The sequence below is a fragment of the Bufo gargarizans genome, chromosome 3 (genome assembly GCF_014858855.1).
Source record: "Bufo gargarizans isolate SCDJY-AF-19 chromosome 3, ASM1485885v1, whole genome shotgun sequence".
NCBI lineage: Eukaryota > Metazoa > Chordata > Amphibia > Anura > Bufonidae > Bufo > Bufo gargarizans.
The window spans coordinates 56,170,505-56,189,832 of record NC_058082.1 but is presented as its reverse complement, the minus strand read 5'-3'; the positions used below and the strand labels follow the sequence as shown (position 1 = coordinate 56,189,832).

General features: G+C 41.6%; 1 protein-coding gene across 2 annotated transcripts in view; it reads right to left on the bottom strand.

The window, feature by feature from the left end:
* Positions 1 to 11,104: 11,104 nt before the first annotated feature.
* LIMA1 (LIM domain and actin binding 1) overlaps positions 11,105 to 19,328 on the bottom strand; it is a 53,572-nt gene continuing 45,348 nt past the window's right edge. For both annotated transcript variants that reach the window (XM_044284199.1, XM_044284200.1), the window contains 3 exons: positions 18,689 to 18,792; positions 15,774 to 15,907; positions 11,105 to 14,328 (listed from right to left, as the gene is read on the bottom strand). In XM_044284199.1, coding sequence (XP_044140134.1) covers positions 13,365 to 14,328; positions 15,774 to 15,907; positions 18,689 to 18,792 — 1,202 coding nt within the window. In that variant the 3' untranslated portion in view covers positions 11,105 to 13,364. The remainder of the gene's footprint in view (positions 14,329 to 15,773; positions 15,908 to 18,688; positions 18,793 to 19,328) is intronic.

The window sequence follows — 19,328 nt, the reverse complement described above, 5'->3', positions numbered from 1 at the left end:
CAATAGATAAAATTAATCACACATAACATATGCTAAAATACAATAAAATTCCAGTAGAAAATTGGTACCAATAAAAATACCCTGGTAGTGGGGTGAATACCTTATTAGCACATCCTGGAAGGCACATTTAAACCGCATATAATAGGGGCACTATTCATATTTGTTGTGCCACAATCCACAGTTCAATACTTGATTCCCAAAGGTATTATATGGATTATTGTTGTTATTTATGTCACAGTCCACAGTTCAAATGGAAATGTCCCAAAAGTATCTGTGATGAATCACTCCAAGTGCTAATTTAATAGTGCATACAGAGTTCCAGCACTATAGCACGGTGAATATCTCCAACGGTTATCCTCTTGCAGCTATTAGTATAGCCGCCCGGAACGGTGAGTTTTAAATCGCTACTGTTCCAGATAGTGATTCTGATTCCTACCCGAGTCCAGGCACTGCGTCCCGCTGCTGTGTCAGCCAGTCCTTCCACGAGGTACGTGCGGTGTCGGTCGCTTCGGCGTCCCGTATCGCACGTCTCAGCCAGATGACGTCACAATCGCGGGGCTGGATGGACAGGACTAGTGCCTTACCAGTAGTGTCCGTTGCTGTGTATTGGAGAGGTAGTTAAAGCTGAAGATTTTCTTATCGCATGGCCATGCAATTTTTTAGTAGAGGTTCCGCAGGTTGAGTGGGCGCTTCTTCCTATCACCAGAGGCGTTTCGGGGTGTCTGCAGCCCTTCCTCAGTGGTTGAAGCGCTCAACATCCCACTCCACCTTTTATAGTGCATCCAGTAATCCGGAAATTCTGGATCATTTGGGTACTAACCTTCCAATGCGGTTTTAATGCGGTATGATTGCGATTTCTTCAGTTTAGATGCGTTTTTCCTAATTATGCAACTGACCTATTGCAGACCTGTGCCATACTAGGTATTTAGTGGACTTTGACATAAATAACAATAATTCATATAATACCTTTGGGAATCAAGTATTGAACTGTGGATTTTGGCACAACAAATATCAATAGTGCCCCTATTATATGCGGTTTATCCATATTGCCTCCTTTGCTGGCTAGATTCATTTTTCCATCACATTATACACTACTCATTTCCAGGGTTACGACCACCCTGCAATCCAGCAGCAGTGGCGAGACTATTGTCTAACTTCTAGGGCTGTTTCACACGAGCATGTGCAGTGCAGGGATTGCACTCCAGGAGTGAGCGTGAACCTCTGTTCTGGACACTGCTCGTCAGCATTATACTATGTGCCTCTTCATGACCTTACTGATACAGAATCATAGTGACAGCGTTAGGTCAGTATGACTCCAGCACTGCACACACTTGTGTGAAACAGCCCTTATACTATTTAGTAGTCTGTGGTAGAGGTCTATGCCATATAATGCTGACTGTTAAGCCACACTCCTCAGTTGGCAAAGTGCGGACGATTATGCGCGATTGGTTTACTTGCTTATTAACCCCTCAACGACCCAGACATATTTCACCATAAGGACCAGGCCATTTGTTTGCAAATCTGATGTGTCACTTTATGTGGTGAGAACTTTAAAACGCTTTTACTTATACAGGCCATTCCGAGATGGTTTTCTCACCACATATTATACTTCATAACAATGGTAAAATTGAATTAAAAAATTATTTACCAAGAATTTGGAAAATATAGAAAATTTCCAAATTTAAATTTCTCTACTTTTATAGTAGATAGTAATACTTCCAAAAATAGTTATCACTTCACATTCCCCATATGTCTACTACAGGTTTAGATCATTTTGTTAATGACATTTTATTTTTTGGAGACGTTACAAGGCTTAGAAGTTTAGAAGCAAATCTTAAACTTTTTCAGAAAATTTCCAAAACCCACTTTTTAAAAGGACCAGTTCAGGTCTGAAGTGACTTTGTGAGGGTAACATAATAGAAACCACCCAAAAATAACCCCATTTTAGAAACTACACCCCTCAGGGTATTCAAAACAGATTTTTTACAAACTTTGTTAACCCTTTAGGTGTTCCACAAGAATTAATGGAAAATGAAGATGAAATTTCAGAATTTCACTTTTTTGGCAGATTTTTATTTAATACATTTTGCTTCACTAAGAAAGCAAGGGTTCACAGCCAAACAAAACTCAATATTTATAGCCCCGATTCTGTAGTTTACAGAAACGCCCTATATGTAGTCGTAAACCGCTGTACGGGCACACGGCATTGCGCAGTAGTAAAGGAACGCCATATGGTTTTTGGAAAGCAGATTTCACTGGGATAATATTAAGTTGCCATGTCACATTTGAAGACCCCCTGATGCATCGCTAGAGTAGAGACTCCAAAAAAGTGACCCCATTTTGGAAACTACGGGATAAGGTGGCAGTTCTGTTGGTACTATTTTAGGGTACATATGATTTTTGGTTGCTCTATATTACACTTTTTGTGAGGCAAGGCACAGTTTTTATTTTTGTTATTTATAACATTCATCTGACAGGCTAGATCTTGTGGTATTTTTATAGAGCAGGTTGTTACAGACGCAACAATACCAAATTTATTTGGTTGTTTGTTTCAGTTTTACATAAAGCATTTAAAAAAAAAAAAAAAGATTTAATGTCTACATTCTGAAAGCCGTAGTTTTTTTTTATTTTTTGGGCGACTGTCTTGAGTAGGGGCAAATTTTTGTTTGTGATGAGATGACCGTTTGATTGGTACTCTTACAGGGTGCATATGACTTTTTGATCGCTTGCTATTGCACTTTTTGTGATGTAAGATGACAAAAAAAAAAAAAAAACTTTTTTGACACTTTTTTTTTTTTTACAGTGGTCATCTGATGGGTTAGGTCCTGCGGTATTTTTATAGAGCAGGTTGTTACGGACGTGGCGATACCCATTATGTATACTTAAGTAAATCAAAGTAAGTTTTACTTGGTGTTGCACTTTTAGTGATGTAAGGTGACAAAAAAAACAATTTAGCACAGTTTTTATTAAATTTTTTTGACGATGTTCACCTGAGGGGTTTAGGTCATGTCATATTTACATAGAGCCGGTTGATACGGACGCGGCAATACCTAATATGTCTACTTTTATTTTGGATATATATATATATATATATATTTTTTTTTTTTTTTACTTGAAACTTAAGTTATTTTTTGGGAAAAGTTTATTTTTTGTTCCACTCTGGGACTTCAACTTTTGTTATAAGGGAAAATAATAATGATCGGGTTCCCCATCCCGATCGTCTCCTAGCAACCATGCGTTAAAATTGCACCGCATCCGCACTTTCTTCCGATTTTCACACAGCCCCATTCACTTCATGACGTACATGTACTTCTCTGGTCCTTAAGTCACAGCCAGAGATGATATACATGTACGACATGGGTCCTTAAGGGGTTAAACATGTCTAAAATGAGATGTGCCAAAAAATTTAATTGTTTTGCAAATTATTCCAAAATTCATAGTCAATGTGGGTTAATTAGAGGCCAAAGTACATGAGGCTTGCATCTGATTTCATTACAGTTTATAATGGATGCTGCGTGTGCGTGTGCATGTGCGTGTGTGTGGGGTTGTTGGCTCTTCTTAAAGAGGACCCGTCACCTCTCCTGACATGTCCGTTTTAGTAACTACTTGCAGTCCCCATGTAATTCCCTCATAAAATGCATCCAAGGCATCTCTCAGGAGGCCACAGTTCTACTCCACACTAATTAGGTAGGGGCAAGTACCCATAAAAAGATGTCTTCAGATGAGTTTGGCTTGGCACTTCCAGGAGGCGGCCCTAGTGAGCTGGTTCTCTTTCCCTGGGAGATACCTCTTTGAAAAAAAAAAAAAAAAAAAAAATCCATGGACCATTACCACCAAGTCTCCACCATAAAAAGCTGGTCTTCTTAAGGAGTCCGTAACCCCTGTCCCCCAGGCTGCACCCAAGGCATGGCACTCAGCCAGTCAGAATCCCATTCCATACTGACGAGGGATAAGCACACCGAAATAGCTGGATATTTGCTCTGGACATTTTCCGTCAAGTCACCAGGCTTGTTAAAAAAAGGTCAGACTGACTCATAAGGAGCCACTTTCAAAAGGTGTCATATAATGGACACAAATGAGATTGTTCACAATTTATCCACAAGGTGGCAGTGTCTCCTAAGGAGGATGACAACATATTAGGCTAATATGCGGTATACATTTTTGACGCTTCCGTTTTTTACTACAGATTCTAGATACATGAACTTAGACTACATATGATGGTATAAAGCACTAAGGTTTTTTTTTTTTTTCTTCTATTCAGGCTAGTTGACTTAGGATAAGTAGCTTATGGCTTTCTTGTCACACCACAGCAATTCAATTGGTTCCCCATTCACTTTACGGTCACTCTACTCCAGTGTGTCATCACTCTGGAACACTGACCGTGAGGCAATGCAGTTACTGACGGCCGGACTTCATCTTCTTAAGGTCTCATGAACACTGCCGTTGTTTAGTCCGCATCCGTTGCTCCGTTCCGTGGCCCCGCTAAAAAAAAAAAATATATATATATATATATATATATATATATATATATATATATATATATATATATATACACACAGGTCCTTCTCAAAAAATTAGCATATTGTGATAAAGTTCATTATTTTCTGTAATGTACTGATAAACATTAGACTTTCATATATTTTAGATTCATTACACACCAACTGAAGTAGTTCAAGCCTTTTATTGTTTTAATATTGATGATTTGGGCATACAGCTCATGAAAACCCAAATTTCCTATCTCAAAAAATTAGCATATTTCATCTGACCAATAAAAGAAAAGTGTTTTTAATACAAAAAAAGTCAACCTTCAAATAATTATGTTCAGTTATGCACTCAATACTTGGTCGGGAATCCTTTTGCAGAAATGACTGCTTCAATGCGGCATTGCATGGAGGCAATCAGCCTGTGGCACTGCTGAGGTGTTATGGAGGCCCAGGATGCTTCGATAGCGGCCTTAAGCTCATCCAGAGTGTTGGGTCTTGCTCTCTCAACTTTCTCTTCCCAATATCCCACAGATTCTCTATGGGGTTCAGGTCAGGAGCATTGGCAGGCCAATTGAGCACAGTAATACCATGGTCAGTAAACCATTTACCAGTGGTTTTGGCACTGTGAGCAGGTGCCAGGTCGTGCTGAAAAATGAAATCTTCATCTCCATAAAGCTTTTCAGCAGATGGAAGCATGAAGTGCTCCAAAATCTCCTGATAGCTAGCTGCATTGACCCTGCCCTTGATAAAACACAGTGGACCAACACCAGCAGCTGACATGGCACCCCAGACCATCACTGACTGTGGGTACTTGACACTGGACTTCAGGCATTTTGGCAGTTCCCTCTCCCCAGTCTTCCTCCAGACTCTGGCACCTTGATTTCCGAATGACATGCAACAGTCCAGTGCTGCTTCTCTGTAGCCCAGGTCAGGCGCTTCTGCCGCTGTTTCTGGTTCAAAAGTGGCTTTACCTGGGGAATGCGGCACCTGTAGCCCATTTCCTGCACACGCCTGTACACGGTGGCTCTGGATGTTTCTACTCCAGACTCAGTCCACTGCTTCCGCAGGTCCCCCAAGGTCTGGAATCGGTCCTTCTCCACAATCTTCCTCAGGGTCCGGTCAACTCTTCTCGTTGTGCAGCGTTTTCTGCCACACTTTTTCCTTCCCACAGACATCCCACTGAGGTGCCTTGATACAGCACTCTGGGAACAGCCTATTCGTTCAGAAATTTCTGTGTCTTACCCTCTTGCTTGAGGGTGTCAATGATGGCCTTCTGGACAGCAGTCAGGTCAGCAGTCTTACCCATGATTGCGGTTTTGAGTAATGAACCAGGCTGGGAGTTTTTAAAAGCCTCAGGAATCTTTTGCAGGTGTTTAGAGTTAATTAGTTGATTCAGATGATTAGGTTAATAGCTCGTTTAGAGAACCTTTTCATGATATGCTAATTTTTTGAGATAGGAAATTTGGGTTTTCATGAGCTGTATGCCAAAATCATCAATATTAAAACAATAAAAGGCTTGAACTACTTCAGTTGGTGTGTAATGAATCTAAAATATATGAAAGTCTAATGTTTATCAGTACATTACAGAAAATAATGAACTTTATCACAATATGCTAATTTTTTGAGAAGGACCTGTGTGTATATGTATATATATATATATATATATATATATATATATATATATATATATATATATATAACGTCCTATTCTTGTCCACGCTTTGCGGACAAGAATAGGCAGTTATATTAAAGACTGTGGGTGCCGTTCCGCAAATTGCAGACTGCAAAACACACCACGGTCACGTGCATGAAAGGCCTAATGCTTTTTGTTTTCTTCCAGGATCATCTCCTTTCACTACTGTGTTGGGTAAGGAAGGTAACAGGATGAAACTAGAACATCCCTGTACGACACTGCTCATTTCACCAGCCGACTTCATGCTTTTACTTAGATACACAACATAAAAATAGTCAATTAATGATAGCGTTTCCCATTACAGTAGATCTGTCTCCTCCCCCAAGGCTTTATAAGCGCAGTACTGCATGGATAGTGCTACTTCTGCTCATCACTATGTTAGGCGGTATTCACATCTGTGGCAAGCTGATCTGACACAAGAGCCTAAACCAGGCATTCATGCTGGAAAGCAGTCGGATCGCATTAAAAGTCAATGGGGATTGAGTGGTGAACTACAGAATCCAGCAGGCTTCTCTCTACTGGAACAGCTTGCCGTAGATGTGAACAGGACCTTATCTCTTCATATACCCTCCCATTTCCACACTATGTTCTACAAGGCAGTGCTGGAATACATTGAGAGGACTTCTGAGTGCACACTCATAATTGAGAGAACCGAGTGCACGCTAAGTCCTCTCCAGGTCAGTGGTGTAGCTAGAAAATGACTGGGCCCCACAGCAAAAAAATGTTGTATCAGATTTCAAATACGCTCAAGTGGAAAGCGACTTCTTTCAAGTATATTCTAACTGAAGCCAATGGGGAAGGGCTTTTTTTGCGTGTGCGTATTTTTTTTTTATTCTACCACTAAAAATGTGTTGTTCTCAGAGACTTCATCAGCCTTCTGACCTGTTAGTTTTTTTTTTTCCTCAAATGTAATTTTAGTCATGAGACAAGCAGTACAAGAGTGAATCTCGATTCCATACGTCTGGATGGAGAAGCACATGGATCTCTGTAAGCCCCATCCAGATAACCAGAACCAGGCCAGTCATAAAAACTTCTGCAACAAACCTTTCATGTATGAATATACCCTAAAGCAGTGTTCCCCAACTCCAGCCCTCGGGGCCCACCTTCCAGTCATGTTTTCAGGATTTCCTTAGTATTGAGCAGGTGATACAATTAGTGGTGATGAATCAGGACTTACCTCAGGCATTCATTCTGTGGGATATTCTCAACTCATGACCGGTAGGTGGGCCCTGAGGACTGGAGTTGGGGAACACTGCCCTAAAGGACGCAGTTTGCTTGTTGTGTACAAATGTTCTATGTGGTCTTGGATCTGGAACAGGGTCGGATGTGACAGCAGACTGGACTGGAAAATTCCATCCATTTTGCATCTGCAGGACATAGGAGGACATGAGTTTTAAAATAAGGGTTTTATTATTAATTTTATTTATACAGTTTTGTCCATTTTATGTATGGGGTATATTAAAGTGTGATTATTATTTTTTTAAGGCCGGTCCAGATGATTGAGTGCCTGTTAATATCCATAAAAATAGAATATTAGTACTAAAAGGCAGTGGGATAGGCCTATCACAGTGCACCTATATCCAGAAATTGACAGGTGAGCCACTATAGCCATTTTCTATGAGGACATTCATATCCTTTCTAATGGATTACAAATTCTGATCTGATCCTGCAGCCACAATCTAAAACATGTTCCTTACTTCCTGCTGACCCGAATGTACGCTTGGGTGAATTCACATGACAGCATTTTCGGTCTACGTCCTATTCCTATTTTTTGGGGATCACACACAAACCCAATTACTTCTACTGGGCAGCAAAAAATGCAGCCAGCACTTGGATCTCATTGGTGTGTGGTCCATATCTGTGCAGCCAAACTGCAAATTGTAGAACATGTCCTTTTGTCTAGACAAGAATAGGCATTTTATTTATTTTCTCCAATAGGGCCCCTAAGAACAGTGTGGAGAGCACATGGAGGTTGTGTGAATGCCCCCTTAGGTAGAAGTCACAGACAAATGGAAGAGAATGTCAAAACAATAGATTTTATTATTAAAACTTTTTGCAAATTTGCTTCGTTTGCAAACAGAGGACCCAGTATTGAAAGTTACAGGACATTCAAAAAATTTGAAGGGAAGGACTGGAATGTTATAAAAGAAACTAGTAGTCATCTGCTAAGGCCCTTGCTTTTCCAGCAAATCAGCTAAAGATTGCACATGAACAATATATTCCAATGGTGGGAATTATTTTCAGCCCACAATATACAGGCACCGGCCGTGTGCACTCCTATATCACGGATGGGACCCAGTCACTTGAATGGGTCCATAATCTGCAAGATAGAGTGGAGGCACGGTGCGTGGAACTCCAATCCCATGGAATTGGTGTCCGTGCTTCTGTACCGCCAAAAATAAATAAATAGAACATGTTCTTGCCATGCGGACAGAATATTACAGACCTATGCAAGTAAATGGATCCACATCCGCAAAAGCCCTTAACCCTACAGGACTATAGGAAACAGCAGTGACATTACTTATAAGAGCTTTAATGGTGGCAAGTTGTTGTCCCCCTGAATAAGGCCTCGTTCACACAACCATATTTTTGGTCCGAATCCAATCTGCATTCCTTGCGGATCGGATACAGACCCTTTCATTTCAACAGGGTCGCAAAAAACATGGACAGCACACCATGCGCTGTCCGTATCCGTATTAATGTTCCAAAGTCCTGCAAAAAAGAAGTCCAATTCTGGTTTGTTTTGTAGACAATAGGCACCGTACCAATGGGTCCGCAAAAAAGACAGATTCAACACAATCCTCATCCATATTGTTGGCGGACCCGCGTTTTGTGGAACGCAAAATGCATCCGATCGTACAAACGCACCCCAAGTCTATTTTCACACTGGCGTTTTATCTTTCCGTTTGTGAGATCCGTTCAGGGCTCTCACAAGCGGTCCAGAACGCATCAGTTCAGTCTCCATTCCGCTTTGGAGAAGGACACCAGAATGCTGCTTGCAGCGTTTTGGTGTTCGTTTGATGAAACTGAGCCAAAAGGATCCGTCCTGGCACACAATGTAAGTCAACGGGGGATGGATCAGTTTTCACTGACAATAGAAAACGGATCCGTCCTCCATTGACTTTCAATTGTGTTAAATCAAGACTGATCAGTATTGGCCATGTTAAACATTATACAAAACGGATCAGTTCTCAACGGATGCAGATGGCTGTATTATCTGAACGGATCCACACACAAAACGCGTGTGAAAAGTAGCCTTACACTAAGTTAACGTCCCCCTCCACAAATACTGTATGGAGCACGGCTTCCAAAGCTGCAAAATAATCAGGTCAGGAGGGGTGTACACATATGCATAAATAATGGACGGCATTAAAACAAGCAAAAACGGGGTAAACCTTCCATCAACAACATCATGAGGAAACAATTCATCGACTCTTCTGTCCCTGAAGGAAAAACAAACAGATCAGCAGCTTATCTGACTAATAATGGCAAAGCAATTACTGTGCAATGAAAGGAAGTGAGGCCGTTGTCCTCGGGAACAGGGCCAGCACTTGTCTACTTACAAGGGATGCTTCATTTTGGTTCTTCCTTTGATATGTTCACCCCCCCCCCACCACCAAACATGTGACACATCGTGAATTAACTAAAAGCACTGGAGGCTCCGGTTCCCCAATCATTTTAGATCTACCCTTCCTGTTCATTGTGAAGGGGGCTCACAAGTTCCACAACTATTAAATTCCTTGTGGACCTCAAAAAGGTATTAAATCTGGTGATTATATATAGTTATACTCTATTCAGATAAAAAAAAAAAAAAAATGTTGCCATAATGCAATAGTTTTTTGCACTTTGAGAAGTGTGTGGCCTCTCACAGCCCTGCACATTTACTAGTCAGGAGACCCTCATACACATTAGATAGTCAGCTGGTCCAGTTAACAATAGCCTATGGAGGCTTTAAACATGAAGATTGTGGCCTATGCAGGTTGGAAGCACCTAAAACATTTCACCCAAGTCTAAAGCTGACCATACATCTTAGGGCCCATGCACATGAGCGTGTGTGCCCCATGCCTGTATTGACCTGAATGGGTCTGCAGTCCGCTTTAGCTTTGATATAAAAGATTGCCATGTGATGTATTTTTTTTTACAATAATCATGGGATAACCATTTTAAAGGTGTTGCCAAGGTTCAGAGCTGAACCCAGACATACCCTTATTTTCACCTAGGCAGCCCCCCTGAGGCTAGCATCGGAGCATCTCCTGCTCTGATGCGCTCCCTTGCCCTGCACTAGATCGCGCAGGGCACAGGCTCTTGTTTATGACACACTGCCGGGCGGAAGCTTCCGCCCGGCAGTGTGTTTGGTGACATCACCAGCTCTGATGGGCGGGATCTAGCACTGCCCTAGCCGTTTTACTGGCTAGGGCAGCGCTAAAGCCCGCCCATCAGTGCCAGCGACATCACCGGGTTTCCTGGCAGCCCCATTTAGAGCCCCGTTAAGTCACAAACTACTAAAAAAAATGCCTTTGCCCTGCGCAATTTAGCGCAGGGCAAAGGAGAGCATGGGAGCATAAACTGCTCCGATGCTCAAGTCAGGGGGGCTGCCGGGGTGAAAATGGGGATATGTCAGGGTTCAGCTCTGAACCTGGACAATGCCTTTAATGGTCAAGTTTGCCATACACATGTCTGCTGCGGGAACAGGTGAACATCTAATGTTAATGGCAGGCCTCCAGAATCTCCTCAGACAGCTGATGTCAGGGGAGAATAAAAGGATCAGGCATATTGGATTTGTATTTCAACTGCCCAATACTTTCCCCTCTCCCATTCACAATACATGCAGGCTTGGCCAAAAGTTCTCATGTGTATAGCCTAGCTTTAGACTTCATCCAATACTAGTTTAGGCAAACAAGTCAAAGAAATAGAAAATACACTGAAATTCTTGAATAAAAATCTCTTTATTGTCAGATTGGTTGGGAAGAAAATATATTACAACTTTTTCTTAAAAAATGAAGTACCAACTTATCAACTCATTCAGCAAGACGCACTTGTATAAAAAAAAAATCCTTATTTTAATCTTCAGGGATAGGGTAAAAACAGACATAAGAAAAATCACATACACTGCCCTCTAAAATGAAAATCTTCCATACTGTAGCCTACTATGATGTAGTGTTTATTATGACGTTATACCACTTTCTCTCAGGTCACACCTTGTAGAGAGACTATGATGGATTTCACACTTGTGCTGCCAGAACTACAGAAATTAAACCACAAATGATAACTCTTAAGTCTCCATGTCCAGGTCTCATATGACCCCAATGAAGCAGCAGATACATTCATCAGTGGCAAACCAGGAATGTACAAGTACTCGGTATATTGCATAGTTGAGACATTTACTTCCAGTGCAAAATGTAATACAAAACTTGGTCCCACTGGATTATCTAAACACAATGGAGGCAGCTATCTTTTAGCAATGAAACATTCATGAGGACTCTGGCCACAAGACCAGAATGGTCAGGTGAATGAGCAGAGGGCATCCTCATAATTACTGGTTCAGCTCAAGACATTTCCACTGTGCTACGATTTATGCACATGTTAAACCTATTTGCCATTACTTTATAGTAAAAGTGTAATAAAAGAAGCGGCACATTGCACTTTATGACCCACAGAGGGTTGAAGGGTGGACTAGGCCAACCATAACTGAAGGCTCCACATGCATCAAGACTTTGGTCGTTTTTCTTCCAGTTCACTACTTCTAAAATGATAAAGTTTTCATGAGAATTAAAACTACACATCGCACCTGAAATACTAGTGTATTCCCAAAAAGCGCCTACAATGGAGAGATAAAAGATATTGCCTTTATACAAAGTATATACTGCAGAACTTATGTAAAAATTCCCACATCTGAACAAAGCGCCTGGACAGTTAAAATAACACGGTTTACAAAGTTCCAGCTGTGCAAAACAATAGGGTCAGTTTTCCTTACAACCCCCTACCACGCCAGGTAAGACGAGCCAAGCAAATTTAAAATGCTACAATACAAAATAAGAACAGTGCATAGAGAAGGAATGCTTTACCGTTGTACAGATCTGTGCAAAACAGGATTTTGAGAAGAGTTGCGTCAAAGTTGACCATAAAATATTATGCAGTTTACAAACCACACATGACAACTGCCTTACACTTTGAAGATTGAGGATTCTCTACTATAAAATATTTCCAGATTATGACATAAAAAACAAACAAAAAAAAAACAAAACACTAACATTCTGCAAGAACTTTGCCCAAAAAATTGCTTTCATCCACACCACCCCTGTAGGAAGAGGAAGCAGGTGAAGGCTCAAGATGCCACCAACCTTCCAATGGCTGTCAGTCAAATGCTCATTCGGCTGACAGCCATCTATCCCGACTCCTGTATACATGTCCGGTTTAAACAAACGTGTATGTGATGGTCAATGGGTATAGAGAAGAAAGCCAGACACTTCTGGTGGCAACTTAATATCTGTGCCCCATCTTTCTCTCCTGACATTGTTGGGAGCTTCCTATACACATACTGTTGGCTGAGAATGATTATTTTCAGCGCATAGGAGGGCCATCAGCCATAAAGCTCAGATTTTGGTGTGGCCAGTTCAATAAGTTATATAGGGGCCTCATAACTCTCTGACCGAAGATGTTAAGGCAAAGAAGGGGCGGGAAACTTGAGTTTCATTGATAATCCCCCCACTAGAGATGCCTGGCAGAGTCTCTCACCATTCAAAGCACATATACACCTGGCAAAACCTAACAGGTGTGTGTATTGGGGAGTCTGAGGAACAGCTGTCCACAGAATATTAAAAGCAAGCTTTTGATAACTAAACATCATGCATTTGCTGTTGGCAGAATGAAGGCCGATTTCTTGATACAGACGCTTTAATTGTACTACAAAGTGCTATACATCCCCATGACTCTGAAAGCTTGTATGATGATCTCCTAGAGGCAAGACAATAAATTTCCTGGAGAAAAAATTATGGGGATCTTGTTCTAAAGCAATCACATCCCTACAAGTTTAAATTCTTGAAAACATTAAATATTACTAACTTAAACATGGGGGCAGGGGGGGACAAAAGTTTTAAAATGGGACTTTACACTAGATACAAAATTAAATCAGTATTACCTAGGGCATTAAGGCCGAGCCATGTACAACAAAACTTTCACAAAATTTACTAATAATCATCTTCGTCATCATCGTCATAGTAACGATTTCTTTTGATCCGTTCTTCTACACTCAGTTCTTCCACATCTTCTTCAAAGTAACAGTTGTCTTGAGATTTTCGATTCAAAGTTGGAGAAAGCTCCTTGGACACTACTAGATCTTCTGTGCTTGAGTTTTTCGAATGGGTAGATTCCTCAGGGGAGAGTTGCTGGTTGGAAACATCCAATTCAGAATGGTCCCCATTTTCTAAGAAGCTCTCGTCTTCAGGGTTTGAAGGAGTTTCATCCTTGGCTTTAGTGGTTATGTGAAAAGGTTCATCCTCATCCAGGTCAGCTTTGGCCCCATCATCTTCTGGTTTATTGCCATGTTCTCTTTCCAAATCATCCCCAAGTTGCAGGGATTCAGGCTTTCGTAATACTGGCGACAACTCAGATGAACTTTCTGATTCTTTCTGGTTTTTGGTGACAGTTGGTTTTGCTATACTTAGCATGAATGGACGGCTGCGCTCTTTGAGAGAGGAACTTCTCCTAAGCTTCTTAAGGTCAGTATCTTCCGGATTTCCTGTTTTTATAAACTCTTCGCTTGGTGGCCATTTTGGTTTGAACACTTTTATGTTCTCCTCCAAAGTACCACCTAAGCCTGATGATTCCATTGGAGGTGGCCAAGCAATTCTCAGCTTTTTGGTTTCAACTTGTTTTTCTCGTTCATGTGCATTACTCGCTGACTTGGCTTCCATGGATGCAGCCAGGACACCAACTTTAGCAATTGGTGCCTCTTCTACAACAGGACTGCCAGGGTCTTCAGTGGTATTACCTTGTTGCTCATTATTCTCATTGGCATCTTTCTTGCTCTCCCACAGTTCTTTGTGTGGTTTATGTCCAAAACCCTCATCGTAGTTCCCTTTGGACTTAAAGAGCTGGTTGAAGTGAGGCTTGCAATATGCATTCCCGTGCAGTGAGGCATAGTTCCCCAGACTGGTGAAAAAACGAACAAAAAAAACAATATATTACTTCCCAGTAACAAAAATTCCTCCAGACTATCAGTACTCTTATGAAGCCACAGCTCATGCAATTTGTTAATAAAGTTAGACTTCCTACTGATAAGATCTTTAAGGCTACAAACACCCAGGAGGCCCACACGCACTTCTCTAATATATCTTTAATGATACATACCCCGTCACGGTTCACCCCCCCCCCCCCATTCAGATTTTCTTACATGATGCTTTATCCGGGGTCACACAGGTCTAAGATCTCCAGCCCAGCTCCATTAAAGTGAATAGAGCTGAGCTGCGATACCAAGCACAGCCGCTATACAATGTACAGTGTTGTTCATGGTGGGGCAAGAGAAGGCAACAGATACTTTCTCAGACATCTGATCGTGGTGGTCCCGGATGTCAGACCCCATCGATCAGATAATTATAACCCATTTTGAGAAAACCAAGTAATTAAGAGATTGCAAAAATATAATATATCATAATATATCTCTATATATCTCTCTCTCTCTTTTTTTTTTTTTTTTTAAGTCCTCTTTATAATATGATTTGGGAAAAGGGAATCCAAGACTGTAAACAGTTTTACATAAGCGTGAGCGCCACAGACAGGTAACCCTTGCAGCATGCCCCATCACTATATATAAAAGCATCTCTTTTGTAACGTGCATCACACACACAGTGACCGTTCCAAAACCGCCAACAGCATAAAAATTCTGTGCAATTTTGAGGTGAAACACATGCAATGCTTGGCCATGTGAGATTTTTCTTCTTTACCAGCTTCTTTTGAACAATGCCCAACATATGGAAAAGGTCTCGATGTTTGCAATGAAGGGAAGAAAAGACTCCAGCATACTTTATAGAAACACTGCAGAGGAAAGCTGGGGGGGTTAGCCAGAACAATAATCAAAATAAATATATTATAACATATATATAGTAAGATAATGGCGGCACCGAGTAAACAAGGCGGGTGCTATGTCCCAGGGCATATGTCCAGAGCCCAAATGTATAAAAAGGAAAAAAAAAAAAAAAATAAATCGGACAGCACTTCAGATAAACAAAAATGTATTCACCCATGTGGCAAAAAAGGAAGCAATGTTTTGGCTCAACAATAGAGCATTTTTGTTTAATTTATCTGAAGTGCTGTCCGATTTTTATATATATACACACACACACACACACACACACACACACATTCTCTCTTACTACACTAAACAGAAGTACATTTGCCATAAGCTTTTGGATGAAGGAACACCTATCCCGAAATACATGTGCTGCCCTTACACTCTAGTTACGGTACATACATGTTCAATCAGTCAACATCTCAGGAACATGTTCTGCCTGCGAGGTTCATACAAGGACACAAAAGCCGTCATGTGCGTCTAGTAATCCCAACCGATCCCAATCGCCTACACTGGAGGTATCACCTACCTGAGCTTTGTGGAGCAGTGATGACAGCGGAAGCAGCTGTTGTGATACACTTGCTCGTTGGCAAAGAGACGTTCCATCGGGTAAACAGTCTTCTGACACCCAAAGCAGATCTCTCTTGGCGGTGGCTGAAACTTCTGTTCAAAAGCAAACACCTGAGTCAATAGATTGAAAATGTGCAAACATCCAATTTTCCTACTCTGCCCTGTGCCACCCTATACTGCAAACAGATGGGACAACATAGAAAGGAGCTTCTGAGAGAAAGAAAAAGCAGCAATGGGACACGCATCAAATTAATCAAAGTGTATCCACACGGGACAAGTCCATGCCAAAGGAATATAAAAAAATATATATATAAAAAAGAAAAAGAAATGCAAGGTCAGACACGTTACAGAACCGTGCACTAATCATACCCTACAACCTCCTGCATCTATAGCTTTATATGCTTGGGCAGCAGCATGCAGTGAACAAAGCATTCTCATGTGACTTTTGAATTAATGATGGCCTAGGCCCTGTCAAATTGTATGGTTGAATGCAAGAGCACAGCGTGTAAAAGTCACGTACAGAGAGGGTTGTACGCGCTGCCTATGCCACTGCAGCGTGGAAGAAGACAATGCCTTAATGGTGGAGGCTGCAGAGGTCAGACTACAAGGGAAGAGGAGGACAGGAGCGAATAGAAGGAGTCAGGAGACAGAAGCTGGAAGAGAGAAATAAGAAGCGGTCAAATAGATTCTGGCTTGAAGGAAACTAAAGCCGATGGGCGACCATTACCAACTAGTACAATAACGTAACTTCATGAATGCTCAATAACCAAGACGTCTCATAGAACTTGCTAAAACTTTCCAAGTGATACATTACCGATCTATAAAATTCTGCAAAGCTGAACCAGTTTAAAAGGAAACCCGTCATTAGACCAGGCAGTGCTATACACGACAGTAACGTGTTATATAGATGCCTGTGGATAATGGGATTAAAGAACCACAACTTGTCACGTGTGGTTCTTCACTCACATTATACGCAGTCATCTTTAGAAACATGCTAAAGGGATGTGTAACTATATTGCGACTGTCCATGGGGCTCAAACCCAATGAAAGGATCTCTCTAAAATGTTTTACTAGCATTAAGTCAATTCTGGCAGGCTCTACAGCAGGGATCAGCAACCTCTAGCACTCCAGCTGAAGTGAAACTACAACTCCCAGCAGGCACACTTCCTCAGTAGTCTTTGTAACTCGCATAGAAGTGAAAGAAGGATCCTGGGAGTTGTAGTTTCAGAACAGCTGGAGTGTCGGAGGTTGCCAATCCCTGCTGGACAGGGAAACCCTGCAGAGAAAAAAAATAAATGGTGTTTCCCATGGTAATAATTCATTAGCGTTATAAAGACTCCCTAATGAATATTCTATTTAAGTATCAGTTTTGTTACAGAGCCCAAATTAGCCGGAGTGGTTGACTAGCAACAGGTTGCACTGCTGCAACCACATCTCTGCAGAAGAGCATATTCTCCTTCCATGCGATACAAGTGCCAGCTATGCAGATACCTGAACCGAATCCAGTGCAGGAGAAAACTGCTTCCAATTACCAGCAGGAAGAAGTCCATTTTTTATTAGTTCTACACTTAAAAGGGTTTTACGAGATTTTAATACCAATGACCTATTCTCTGGATAGATCATCAGTGTCTTACCGTTGGGGGCCAACACCTGGGACCCCTGCCGATCAGCTGTTTGAGAAGGCACTGACGCTTGCAGTAACGCTGCAGTCTGTTTCTCCTTGGCCTAGTGGCGACACGTTCATCGGTCACATGACTTCCGCAATTCAGCCACATTGAAGTGAATGAGGCTGAGCGCGATACCAAGCACAGCCACTATACAATGTACGGCGCTGTGCTTGGTCAGCTGAGACAAGGTGGCGGTGCTCACATGTGCGCCGATCTCAGAAAACCCCCTTTAATTTATGCTGTAGTTGGCGTTTTAACAGGCAGGAGAGACAACGGCCCACATTTACTAATGCGATCACACCAATCTGAACAATACACTGCGCACCGCTCGATGATGTGCGCCAAAATTGCACCAGATACTAAGAAAATGAATAGGTCGAGTAAAGCCAGGAAAAAAAATAAAAATTAAGTGTCTAACCAGTTACCAAATTTACCATACATCCAGAGCCACTGTTGGCGCATGTTTAGACGGCCTAAGTATACGCGGTCTGCACGTTAGACAGCATTAGTAAACCTGCCTGAGGTTCTTTCAGTAGTTCAAACTCACATTTTTAACTAAATTAGATTTTGCAGATAGCCAAAAAAAGGCCTGGTCACAGTACGCAAGCTGCAGATTCCACATCGAAAATCTGCAGCCAGTGTGCTGCACGGGCACATCGCATAAAGCAATAAGTGAGATGTTCTACAACACACAAGTCTGTAGATATTACACAGTGTATGTCAGGGGATAAGTATAAATGGGTTTTCCAGGCTCGACATTGATGACCTATCCTAGGTCATTAATATCCGATTGATTGGGGGGTGTCCAACACCACACACAGATATGTTCCCTGCAGCCCCTGGCACTGGAATTAGCACTGTGAATGGAACAGGAAGGACAGCACCGCTCAGAGTGTAGTGGCCATGCTGGGTTACTGCAGCTCAGCTCCCAGTCACTTCAACAAGATGCAGTAACCCAGCACGGCCACTACGCTTTGAACAGAGCTCATCAGTGGGGTGTGGGGGAGCTGAACCCTCATCCTGAGTATAGGCCAGGGATCGCAAAACTACAACTCCCCGCATGCACAGACTGCCAACAGCAGGGCATGGTGGGAGTTGTAGTGCCGCAAGTTGTCCATGCATGGTATAGGTCATCATTGTCAAGAGACTGGTAAGGGAGAATTGAACCCTTCCCTTCTTAAAAGGGATTTTCCAGCGAGCCACTTACCTTAGTAATTTTGGGAGGAGTTGTTTCCAGCTGGTTTAGGGCTCTTGCTTGTGGGTTATAACCTGGAGAACTGCTGGGTCTCTGAACTTCATCCTCAGACTTTCCTGCAGATTCAAAATGCACGTCATTAAAGGAAATGTGTCATAAAAAAAAATAAAAAAATATCAGATAGTAGCACTTTTTTAAATCTGTTTATTTTCCAATTTACTTATTCTATTTCTGAACATGATTATGGGGGCGGCCATCTTGCCTGAGCTGTGCTTAACAGCATTTAGAGAGCATTAAGACAATGCTATATGGCATGGGCCAGACACAATGGTCAGGAGTGGGCCCTATTGACTTACATGGGAATGTTTTCTAGGCTCTGACCTGTGCAGAAATCATTGTACAGAGGTGATATCATTACAGGCAGGATTAGAATGGGTTAACTGAAGTAAAGTAATATGTACAAACCATGAAGTGGCACCAATTAACTGACATTGTGGCCAGTGCAAAAACTGCAAGATTTTTTTGTTTTAATATAAATATAAAAAGTGACATTGAAAATAAAATAACAAAAATTGTTTAAAAATATGTTAAACATAAAAGGGATTCAAACCGCAGGGCATTTTCTGATGGCACATTCCCTTTAATGCTACTA